Source organism: Chiloscyllium plagiosum, unplaced genomic scaffold (genome assembly GCF_037043375.1).
Source record: "Chiloscyllium plagiosum isolate Xiang-an unplaced genomic scaffold, Cpla_swu_hap1 HiC_scaffold_7, whole genome shotgun sequence".
NCBI lineage: Eukaryota > Metazoa > Chordata > Chondrichthyes > Orectolobiformes > Hemiscylliidae > Chiloscyllium > Chiloscyllium plagiosum.
The window spans coordinates 6,588,258-6,600,423 of NW_028270145.1; the positions used below are offsets into that span (position 1 = coordinate 6,588,258).

A 12,166-nucleotide genomic window follows, 5' to 3' on the forward strand; every position below is an offset into this window, starting at 1 on the left:
TGTTGACACCTCACTGCCTCTCCTTTACATACATCACCACTAAACAATCTTCCATGCAGTTCCAACATATTCAATCCCTTCTTTTGCCTCATTGCAGGAAAACGAGGCTCACCCCCAGACTGTCTCAACAGCACCCGATTGATCTATATGTAATCTTCAGACTGCTTGAAGTTAACTTGGAGACCCTGAAGCCTGATCCCCCGACTCAGCCAGGATCTAGAGCCTAACAGGCCAACACATTGTATTGTAAACAGATGAGATCCTCATGTAACTGTAATAGTTTCTCCTGACTGATTGAGGTCTCCCTTTATCCCACTAGAGTCATAGAGATGTACAGCATGGAAACAGATACTTCGGTCCAACCCGTCCATGCCGACCAGATATCCCAACCCAATCTAGTCCCACCTGCCAGCACCCGGCCCATATCCCTCCAAACCCTTCCTATTCATATACCCATCCAAATGCCTCTTCAATGTTGCAATTGTACCAGCCTCCACCACATCCTCTGGCAGCTCATTCTATACACGTACCAACCTCTGAGTGAAAACGTCCCTTAGGTCTCTTTTATATCTTTCCCCTCTCACCCTAAACCTATGCCCTCTAGTTCTGGACTCCCTGACCCCAGGGAAAAGACTTTGCCTATTTACCCTATCCATGCCCCATATAATTTTGTAAATCTCTATAATGTCACCCCTCAGCCTCCGCGCTCCAGGGAAAACAGCCCCAGCCTGTTCAGCCTCTCCATGTAGCTCAGATCCTCCAACTCTGGCAACATCCTTGTAAATCTTTTCTGAACACTTTCAAGTTTCACAACATCTTTCCGATAGGAAGGAGACCAGAATTGCACGCAATATTCCAACAGTGGCCTAACCAATGTCCTGTACAGCCGCAACATGCACTTAATACTCTGACCAATAAAGAAAAGCATACCAAACGCCTTCTTCACTATCCTATCTACCTGCGACTCCACTTTCAAGGAGCTACGAACCTGCACTACAAGGTCTCTTTGTTCAGCAACATTCCCAAAGACTGCTCACCTTTGACTTTCACACATGCCCATTTGCTGGAAACACATGCAGTATGTTTGCTACATAAACTGCTGGCACATGCTGCAGGTCTGATGCTGATATAGCATAGTGCCACACAGTAACATATACACCCACTATCTGAATGACAGATTAACTGTTCAACACTCCCCACTATTGCAATCTGCTGCCTCTCCCTCTCCACTAAAAAAAATGCAAACACAGAGGCTTGCAGCTGTAACTGAGCACGACAGACCCTGTGTGCTAAGACAACAATGCAAGTCACTGCTGAAGTCAGGGTGTGAGTGCTAAGAAAGTAAGTGAAGATGCACTCTGTGCAAATGCATAAGAAGTATGCTCCCATAAGCAAAGCAACCTGATAGAAGCATGCAAGTCATAATCATCTCTGAGCTCCAGTGTGAAGCATTGAAGATCTCTGAATTAGTAAGAGAGCAAAGCATGATGATATGGTGAGGCTCATGGTTTGCCAATGTTGAATTCCATGGATGAAGGCTCAAGGCACATAGTGGTCATGGAATATGCAGGATGTTGTGAAGAAGCAGTTGCATGATAGCCAGGACAAGCATTCGGCAAGCTACAGTTGACAGGTAGGAGCTCTGACTTAGAAGCTCAGTATTGCACCATTTATTTTCTTGGTGAAGGAGAGGAGAATTAGAAATGGCTCATAAAAAAGGCAAGTTGGGACTTTAAGAGATGCAAATACATGGAATTAAGCTACTTGTCCTTCAGTAGCAAGATTCTAAAGAGACCATTTAGAGCTTGAGGGTAAAATCAGAAAAGAGTTCTCAATAACAAAAATTAGATCTTTTTATTCATGCTGTATTTTTCCACTTAAGCCAAATTAGGGAGGGGAAATTTCTGCCCATTGTGTTTTATTTACTTAAAGGAATTGTTTTTTAAAAAATCATAAAACAAAATGCAAAAACATTTTTAAAAAAGAAATAGCCCGTTGGTGATTCTTACGAAAAGAAATAAGCAACATTTTTAAGTTTGATCTTTTTCTTGTGTTAAGGATGTGTTCAAAAAGTCTCATTTATTTAATATGTAATTGGTATTTTAATAAATAGAACCTTCTTAAAACCCTTAGGCCTTAACTTTCTTTACAACAAATAGCTTTCAGTTTCGCAAATAAATTGCATTTAAGTTCAACACAGAACTTACAACGTGAAAACAGGCCATTTAGTCCAAACAGTTCGTGGTGGTTGTTAAACTCTACAGGAGCACAGGTCCTAATTCCATAAGCACAACTGATCCCAGTTCTCTTTCTTCCAACCACATACCTATCTTATATGAAAAAAAACTCTACTTCAATCATCAGTTTCATTCATTGCTTGTTAATAAAGTAAATGCACAATTTGGCCACGATTGCTCATACACTGTTGTACTCAAGTTCTCTCTGGTGCTGCGTGGAAAAGCCCACCCTGTTTCAACATTTGATTTGAAGCTCCCAGCATATTGTTTATGCACTAAAAGTGGCATGTCTTCTGTTTCCAGTAGTCCTTTTGTGAATCTCCAACATAAATTTCAATTTGCACTGTTCAACAATACATATTGGTTAATTGTGGATGCATTGGTCAAAGTATGTTAAAAATTATTGATGGAAAATTATAGACTGCACACTCTTGTTATCCTAATGCCCACTTCCGAAGGGTGAAGAACATTAAACTAATGAAATTTAAATTATTTCTTTGTATATTTCTCTGTTGCATTTTTAATGATTTGTAATTATCTGTGTTGGATTTCATTTGGCAGTTATCTGTACATGATAGAACTATTAATCCTTAGCTGTCTATGCCTCTGTATTTTAGTGTTGTGGCATATCTGGTTTGATTTATTATGTTCACATGCACCAAGATACAGTGAACAGTATTGCTTATGTGCTAATTATACAAATAATACTTTACATAAGTACGACAAAGTAATAGAACAGAATATAGAATATAATGTTACAGCTACAGAGAAGGTGCAGAGATAGATCAACTCTAACGTATGAGAGGTCCTTTCATAAGTCAGATGATTGCAGGGAAGAAGCTCTTCTTAAATCTGTTGGTACATGTTTTCAAACCCTCGTATATTCTGGCCAATGGAAGAGGGTGGAAGAGGGTATAACCAGGGGCTTTGATTACGCTGCTGCTTTCCAGAGGAAGTGGTATGTTTGTAGCCAAAGTCAATTGAAGGAAGGCTGGTTTTCATGACAGACTGGGCTGCATTCACAACTCTCTGTAATTTCTTGTGGTCTTTGGCAAAGCAGTTGCCATGCCAAACTGATATGCATCCGGATAGGATGCTTTCTAAGGTGCATCTCTAAAAATGGTAAGAGTCATTGTGGACCTGCTGAATTTTCTTAGCCTTCTGAGGAAGTAGAGGCATTGGTGTGTCCTCCTGACTGTAGCATTGATGTGGATGGACCAGGATAGATTGTTGATCATATTTAATCCTAGGATGTTGAAGCTCTTGACCATCTCCATCTCAGCATCATTGATACAGAAGCAGCATGGCCTCCAGGTGAATTCAATGAGCAACTCCTTCATTTTGCTGACACTGAGGGAAAGATTGTTGTCTCTATAATCTCTTTCCTGTACTCTACCTTGTCATTGCTTGTGATCTGGCCCACTACAGTGGTGTCATCAGAAAATTTGTGAATGGATTTGGCCACACATTGATAAGTGTATAATGCAGAAAAGCTAGATATGATCTTCGCATAATAAGGGGCTGACCTTGCAACCTTGCAGGGCAACAATGTTGAGGATTATTGTGGTGGCGGTGTTGTTGCCTATCCTTACTGATTGTAGTCTGCGGATCAGGATGTTGAGGATCCAGTTGCAGAGTGAGGAGCAGAGTCTGAGGACTCAGAGTTTGATTGGAATTATGACGTTGAAGCTGGAGCTGAAGTCAATAAAGGGGAGTCTGACAAAGGTGTTCTCGAATCCAGATATTCCTGGGATGAGATAGCGCCAGGAAGACAGCATCTGCCGTGGATCTGTTGTGACATTCGGTGAATTGTAGTGGATCAAGGTAATCTGGGAGGCAGAAGTTGATGTGTGCGGTTTACCACGCAGTAGTCATTAAGGAACATTGCCTGAATTTTCACCAATATGTTAGGTAGGAGCCTCACACGATAGTAAGGAGGGATTAAAGTTCTCTGCAAATACTCTCTCCAGCTGGTTCGCACAGAATCTGAGTGCATGGCTGGGGACTCCATCCAGGCCTGTCGCTTTCGTGGGTTCACCCTCAAGAAGGCAAATCTGACATCTGCAGTGGTGACTGTGGATACTAGGGCATCCAAGGCTGTTGGGACACGTGACATTATTTCACTCACCTTCTGTTCAAAACGAGCATAGAATGCATTGAATTCATCGGGGAGGGATACATTGTTGTCAGCAATACCGCTCGACTTCGCTTTGTAGCCCATTGTATTGTGTAATCTTTGCCATAGTCAATGTGTGTTCATTTTGTTAGTCTGGGACTTTAGTTTAATCTGGTATTGTTTCTTAGCATCCCTGATGGCTTTGCGAAGATCATATCTAGCTTTTCTGCATAGGTGAGAGTCACCCGACTTGAACACCTCAGAGCTGAACTTCAGTAGGGAGTCTGGTTCATCCATGGTTTCCAGTTGGGGAACACTCAGATTAATTTCTTTGGCACACAGTCCCCTACACACTTACACTACTCCTTTAGCTTGCCCTCTGAGATTTTGAAAATGGATCAGTCTGCTGATTCCTAGTCACATAGGAGTTCGTCTGAACAACTTTTCAGTGATTTCTCGTAACCAGGTAATTTTTGTACACTAATAACAATACAAATATATTCCTCAAATCTGTGAGACACAACTCAATACAACCCCAATTCTTGATGTAACAGTATTTTCTTTAAGGTTCCTATTTTGGCCAGTTTTCGCTAGTTTTCTTCACTAGATCCCTGGGTCTTTTAGTTAAATTAATATGTTATTGTTTAAATTTTCATCAAATTCTATTTGAAAGTACAAATAAACTCATATGAAGTGCCATTATCCACTTCATCGCTAATATCCCCAAAAAACTCCAGAAGGTTCACAATTCAGAACTTCCACCATATAAACCAAAGGTGGAATTTTTTAGGGGTCCGAGATGTGTGGCAGAATCAAGTGCAGAGGCCCATCTCAATGTCATGAATATCTTGCTCCAGGCTTTCAGCTTTTCATAAATGGCATGGTCAGATTCTTGCGAGGTAGTGGTGAAATAGGGGATCTGTGGCATATTCTTTACCTCTGAAACAGGAGACCCAGGTTTACGTCTCAACTGTTCCATTTCTAAACAGATTGGTTAGAAAATAGTTTTAGGAGAGGCAATTGCCCAGTGGTAATATCACTAGACTATTAATCCAGAAAGTCAGCTAACATTCTGGCAACCCGGGTTTGAACAGCAGATGGTGGAATTTGAATTCTATAAAAGATTTGTGAAATTAATAATCTATTGATTGCCATGAAACCATTGTTGATTGTCATAAAAACCCATCTGATATATTAATGTCCTTCAGAGAAGGAAATCTTGTATCCTCGCCTGATCTGGCTGAGACATGACTCCAGACTCACAGCAAAGTGTTTGATTCTCAATGGGTAATTAAGGCTGGTGGCCCTAGCCAGCGACACCCACATCCTGTGAATGAATTTTTAAAAAGCCAATTGATGAAGGCATAACTCTTCTTCAGAACTTTCCCTTGTCAATACCCAGTTGCAATTTGAATGTCATTAACATTTCTTTTTGCTTTCACTACAGTGCTTGTCAATTTTTTCTCAAGCATCTAATTCTTCCCAATTTCAAATTTAAATTTCTTTCAAATTACATTTACTCTAATTTGAAATCATACCCAATTTTAAAATTTATCAGTTCTCTCAACCATTTTAAGTTTTATTTTAGGTCAGTTTTGTAGAACCTTGAAATCGCTTACTAAATCTTCAATTATTAAAGTCAGTTCATGCCAAAAGTTCTCTCTTGTTCCCTTATAGAACCATTAAATTGCAAGCAGCAAAATCCAACAGAGAAGTTGCTAACCTATGACATGTTCCTCCTCCACTCTCTGCATATTGTGTAAATCTAATTGCAAAATTACCTTGAATTATGCATATTCTAAAAATTGAATATCAAGTTAGTCATATCATTTCTATTGAAATATAGAAAACAATTTTAATATTTCAGCTAATTCATCTTCTACTCGAACATCAACACTAATTATATTTTGGAGAGCTCTAACTTTCTACCTAACAGAGGATACCGAGAGGACTTCTAAATATAACAGAATTTTTTATATTAAATATAATGTTCAAGATCTTGAAATAAACTAATTTCTCAAATGTTTGTATTTTTAATATCCCACTTAAATTTATAAATATTCAACCTGAATTAATAAAATAGAATTTTAATCTCTGTTTTTAAAATGGGGAGTGCAATATACTGGCTCAGCAATGTAAAGCTGCAGAATGATGAATTTAGATTTGATCTTTCACACATCTGAACTCTTAATCTTAATGTAACAGATAAATGCTTGACATTTCCCTCATACAACAAGAGTCAAAGGAATCAACTTATTTTAGTACATACATCTTTAATGAACACATAGTCATAGATAAGGCCCTCCTCAGGAATCGGAACAGTAGGGAGTTTTGCTGGAGGATCAACTTGAAGAAATAAATTGAAGAGTGTTCTTGTCTCCTCAGTAAGAGGTCCATTGATTATTTCTCGCACAAGTTTGTCAAACTTCAGTCGATCATCCTCTCTGGAGGTAGCACCAACTGACCAGATTAGGGAAAACAGAAAAATTCCCTATGAAGAATAAAAGCAATAGTGAACAGAAGAATTCACGCAAAATCATTTCATAAAGAACACAAGCTATGCACTAAACCAAGCACAATCAGGCAGAGTATATTGCCATGAAGCTTCTGATCAGTGACCATAATATGTGTATAGCAATCCCTTTGATGAAGAGCCTTCTCGACTTGAAATGTAAGCTGGCTCTTCTGACCCACCATGATTTCCAGCATTTGTTGTTTTCAGTACAGATGCCAGCATCTGCAGTAATTTGTTCCTACATTTTGTCATCAAAAACTGCCCTGATTCAATACAGTTACATGTTCCTCTATCCTAGCTTTCAGAGAAGTGCTCAGTGCAGGATATGTCAGGGAACTCCATCACAGCAGAATAGTTGGGGAGGACAGGATATATCTCTTTTTTACTGTGTGAATTACAGTATGGGAAACTTAAAGGTTCAGTCTTTGAATTTTAGTGAGTGGATGAATAGATAAACATTAGTGAATGAATGAATGATTAAGAGTGTGCATATGTGAGTGAGTTGAATAGATGAATGAGTTAGTAGGTGGATAAGTCGGTATGGTGGATAGCAGGGTAAATGGCCCAGATGGGATAGTGGATAGAGTGAATAGATGGACAAACTGCATGAGGTGGACAAATGCATTGGGGGTGGGAGTGGTAAGGGTAGGTGGATGAGTTGCTGGGTGAGTCGGTTGTGATGGTTATGGTCAATCATCAGCAAATTGATAGAATGACTGAGATTAGTGTTCAGTTTCTGCCAGGACCACTCAGCTCTTGACCTTATTACAGCCTTGACCAAAACATGGACAAAGAAGCTAAACACCAGAGTGAGCTGAATGTGAGATCAAGTTAGTGTGGAAAAATGAAGACTGCAGATGCTAGAGAGTCAGAGTCAAAAAGTGTGGTGTTGGAAAAAGCACAGCAGGTCAGGCAGCATCCGACGTTTCAGGCATAAGCCCTTCATCAGGAATGTGAAGGGGGAAGGGCTGAGAGATGAAAAGGGGCATCAGGATGGGACCAGGGTGGGGAAAGTAGATGGGAAGACGATAGGTGATTGCAGGTAGGCGGTGATTGTGATAGGTTGGTGGGGAAGGTGGAGTGGATAGGTGGGAAGAAGATGGGCAGATAAGTCAGGTCAAGAGGAAGGTGCCGAGTTGGAGGGTTGGATCTGTGGTGAGGTGGGGGTGGGGAAATTTGGAAACTAGTGAAGTCAATGTTGATGCCATATGGTAATAGAGTCCCGAGGTGGAAGATGAGGTGTTCTTCCTACAGTCAGCAGGTAGCTTTGATTTGGCAGTGGAGGAGGCCACGTATGGCATCATGGAGCTCTTACAAAACTATAGTCAATGGGAATTAGGGTGAAAATTCTCTATTGGATGGGGTCATGTCTAACACAAATGAAGATAGCTATGGTTGTTGGAGATCAGTCATCTCAAATTTAGGACATCTCAAAAGATGTTCCTCGTGGTAGTCTTCAACGCCTAACCATCTTTTGCTACTTCAGCAATGGCCTTTCCACCATCATAAGGTGAAAAGTGGGATATTCTTTGATGATTACATAATGTTCAGCACTGTTCCAGATACTGAAGCAGTATGTGTGCACATGCAGGAAAATCCAGACAACATTGTGGAGTTGGAGTATGTGTGGAGTGTGCACATTCTCCCCATGCCTGCGTGGGTTTCCTCCAGATGCTTAGGTTTCCTCCCAAAGTCCAAAGATGTGCAGGTTAGGTGAATTAGCAGTACTAAATTGTCCATAGTGTTCAGGGATGTGTAGGTTAGGTTCACTAGGCATTGGAAATGTAGGGGAATGGATGTAAATGAGTTATTCTTCGGAGGGTCAGTGTGGACTTGCTGGGCCAAATGGCCTGTTTCCACACTGTAGGGATTTCATGACTCAATGATGATGATGATTCAGTCTTTGGCTGACAAGTGGCAAGTACACTTCCACTACACAAGTGCCTGGCATTGACCATCACAAATAAGAGAGAGTGTAAACACCTCCCCTTGACATTCAAAGGCATTACAATCTCTGTAACTTCCAACATCAACACCTTAGAGATTACCATTATCAAGAAACTGAACTGGACCAGCTATATAAATACTGTTGCTGTAACAACAGTTAAGAAACTCAGAATTCAAGTGAGCAATGCACCTTCTGTCTCCACAGTATACAAGACACAAGTCAGGAGTGTAGTTGAATACACCCCAGCTCTTGGATGAAGACAACTCTAACAAAAGTCAAGAAGCTCAACACCATCCGGGACAAAGTAATATTTTAACTTGATTGCAACCCCGTCCACCACTATTAACACTCACTCCCTCCACCATTGATTCATGTTGCAACAATAGACAATAGGTGCAGGGGTAGGCCATTCTGCCCTTCGAACCAGCACCACCATTCATTATGATCATGGCTGATCATCCTCAATCAGTATCCTGTTCCTGCCTTATCCCCATAACCTTTGATTCCACTATCCAACTCTTTCTTGAAAGTATCCAGAGACTTGGCCGCCACAGCCTTCTGGGGCAGAGCATTCCACACACTCACCACTCTCTGGGTGAAGAAGTTTCTCAACTCTGTTCTAAATGGCCTACCCCTTATTTTTAAACTCAGTCCTCTGGTATGAGACTCACCCATCAGCGAAAACATGCTTCCTGCCTCCAGAGTGTCCAATCTTTTAATAATCTTATACATCTCAATCAGATCCCCTCTCAGTCTTCTAAACTCAAGGGTGTACAAGCCCAGTTGCTCCAATCTTTCAACATAAGATAGTCCCGCCATTCCAGGAATTGACCTCGTGAACCTACGCTGCACTCCCTCAATAGCCAGAATGTCTTTCCTCAAATTTGGAGACCAAAACTGCACACAATATTCCAGGTGCGGTCTCACCAGGGCCCTGTACAGCTGTAGAAGAACCTCATTGCTTCTAAACTCAATTCCTCTTGTCATGAAGGCCAGCATGCTATTAGCTTTCTTCACTGCCTGCTGTACCTGCATGCTTGCTTTCATTGACTGATGTACAAGAACACCTAAATCTCGTTGTACTGCCCCTTTACCTAACTTGACTCCATTTAGGTAGTAATCTGCCTTCCTGTTCTTGCCACCAAAGTGGATAACCACACATTTATCTACATTAAACTGCATCTGCCATGCATCTGTCCACTGACCTAGCCTGTCCAGGTCACCCTGTAATCTCCTAACATCCTCCTCAATTTCACCCTGCCACCCAGCTTTGTATCATCAGCAAATTTGCAAATATTACTTTCAATACCATCATCTATATCATTAATGTATATTATAAAAAGATGCGGTCCCAGCACTGATCCCTGCGGTACACCACTGGTCATTGCCTGCCATTCCGAATGGGAGCCGTTTATCACTACTCTTTGTTTCCTGTCAGCCAATCAATTTTCAATCCAAGTCAGTATTTTGCCCCCAATACCATGCGCCCTAATTTTGCTCACTAACCTCCTATATGGAACTTTATCAAAGGCTTTCTGAAAGTCCAGGTAAGCTACATCTACTGGATCTCCCTTGTCCATCTTCAGAGTTACATCCTCAAAAAATTCCAGAAGATTAGTCAAGCATGATTTCCCCTTCATAAATCCATGCTGACTCTGACCCATCCTGTTACTGCTAACCAGATGTGTTGTAATTTCATCCTTTATAATTGACTCCAGCATCTTTTCCACCACTGAGGTCAGACTAACTGGTCTATAATTTCCTGTTTTCTCTCTCCCACCTTTCTTAAAAAATGGGACAACATTAGCCACCCTCCAATCCGCAGGAACTGATCCTGAATCTATAGAACATTGGAAAATGATCACCAATGCATCCATGATTTCTAGAGCCACCTCCTTCAGTACCCTGGGATGTAGACCATCAGGTCCCGGGGACTTATCAGCCTTCAGACCTAACAGTCTCTCCAACACCAATTCCTGGCAAATATAAATTCCCTTCAGTTCAGGTCCTTCAGCCACTATTACCTCTGGGAGATTTCTTGTGTCTTCCCCAGTGAACACAGATCTGAAGTACCAATTCAATTCTTCTGCCATTTCTTTGTTCCCCATAATATATTCACCCGTTTCTGTCTTCAAGGGCCCAATTTTAGTCTTAACCATTTTGTTGCCTTTCACATATCCAAAAAAAAGCTTTTACTATCTTCCTTTATATTTTTGGCCAGTTTACTTTCGTACCTCATTTATTTTCTGCGTATTTCCTTCTTAGTTATCCTCTGTTGTTCTTTTAAAGCTTCCCAGTCCTCCATTTTCCCACTCATGTTATACTTTTTCTCTTTTGACTTTATATGTTTCTTAACTTCCTTCGTCAGCCACGGCCACCCATGCCTCCTCCTAGGATCTTTCTTCCTTTTTGGAATGAACTGATCCTGCATCTTCTGCATTATACTCAGAAATACCTGCCATTGTTGTTCCACTGCCATCCCTGCTAGGGTATTGCACCATTGAACTTTGGCCAGCTCCTCCCTCATAGCTCCATAGTTCCCTTTATTCAACTGAAATATTGTCACTTCCGATTGTACCCTCTCCCTTTCAAATTGCAGATTAAAGCTTATTGTATTATGGTCACTACCTCCTAATGGCTCCTTCACTTCGAGGTCCGTGATCAAATCCGGTTCATTGCACAACACCAGATCCAGAATTGCCTTCTCCCTGGTAGGCTCCAGCACCAGCTGTTCTAAGAATCCATCTCGGAGGCACTCCACAAACTCCCTTTCTTGGGGTCCAGTACCATCCTGATTCTCCCAGTCTACCTGCATGCTGAAATCCCCCATAACAACTGTAGTAATATCTTTGCGAAAGGCCAATTTCAGCTCCTTATTCAACTTACACCCTACACCCAGACTACTGTTTGGGGGCCTGTAGATAACTCCCATGAGGGTTTTTCTACCCTTAGAATTTCTCAGCTCTATCCATAATGACACTACATCCCCTGATTCTAGGTCCTCCCGCGCAAGGGACTGAATATCATTCCTTACCAATAGGGCCACCCACCCCCTCTGCCCGTCAGTCTGTCCTTACAATAGCATGTATAGCCTTGAATATTCATTTCCCAGGCCCTGTCCACTTGAAGTCACATGTGCATTATCCCCATAACATCGTAACAGTGTCCACCATCTAAAAGATGTGTGCAACAACTTAACCAGACTCCTGAAAAATTACTCAACAGATCTGACACCATTTATAGCTTGAAACAAGAGAGAAATTGGACTGCAGTGTGCTGCAAGGATTGGTGCTGGATCCACTGCTTTTTGTCAATTACATAAATGATCTGGATGTGAACATAGGAGGTGC

General features: G+C 41.2%; 1 protein-coding gene across 2 annotated transcripts in view; it reads right to left on the reverse strand.

Moving 5' to 3' along the window:
• Positions 1-12,166, reverse strand: part of dnah7 (dynein, axonemal, heavy chain 7) — a 417,860-nt gene that overhangs the window by 238,541 nt on the left and 167,153 nt on the right. For both annotated transcript variants that reach the window (XM_087988680.1, XM_043692898.2), the window contains one exon: positions 6,623-6,844. In XM_087988680.1, coding sequence (XP_087844806.1) covers positions 6,623-6,844 — 222 coding nt within the window. The remainder of the gene's footprint in view (positions 1-6,622; positions 6,845-12,166) is intronic.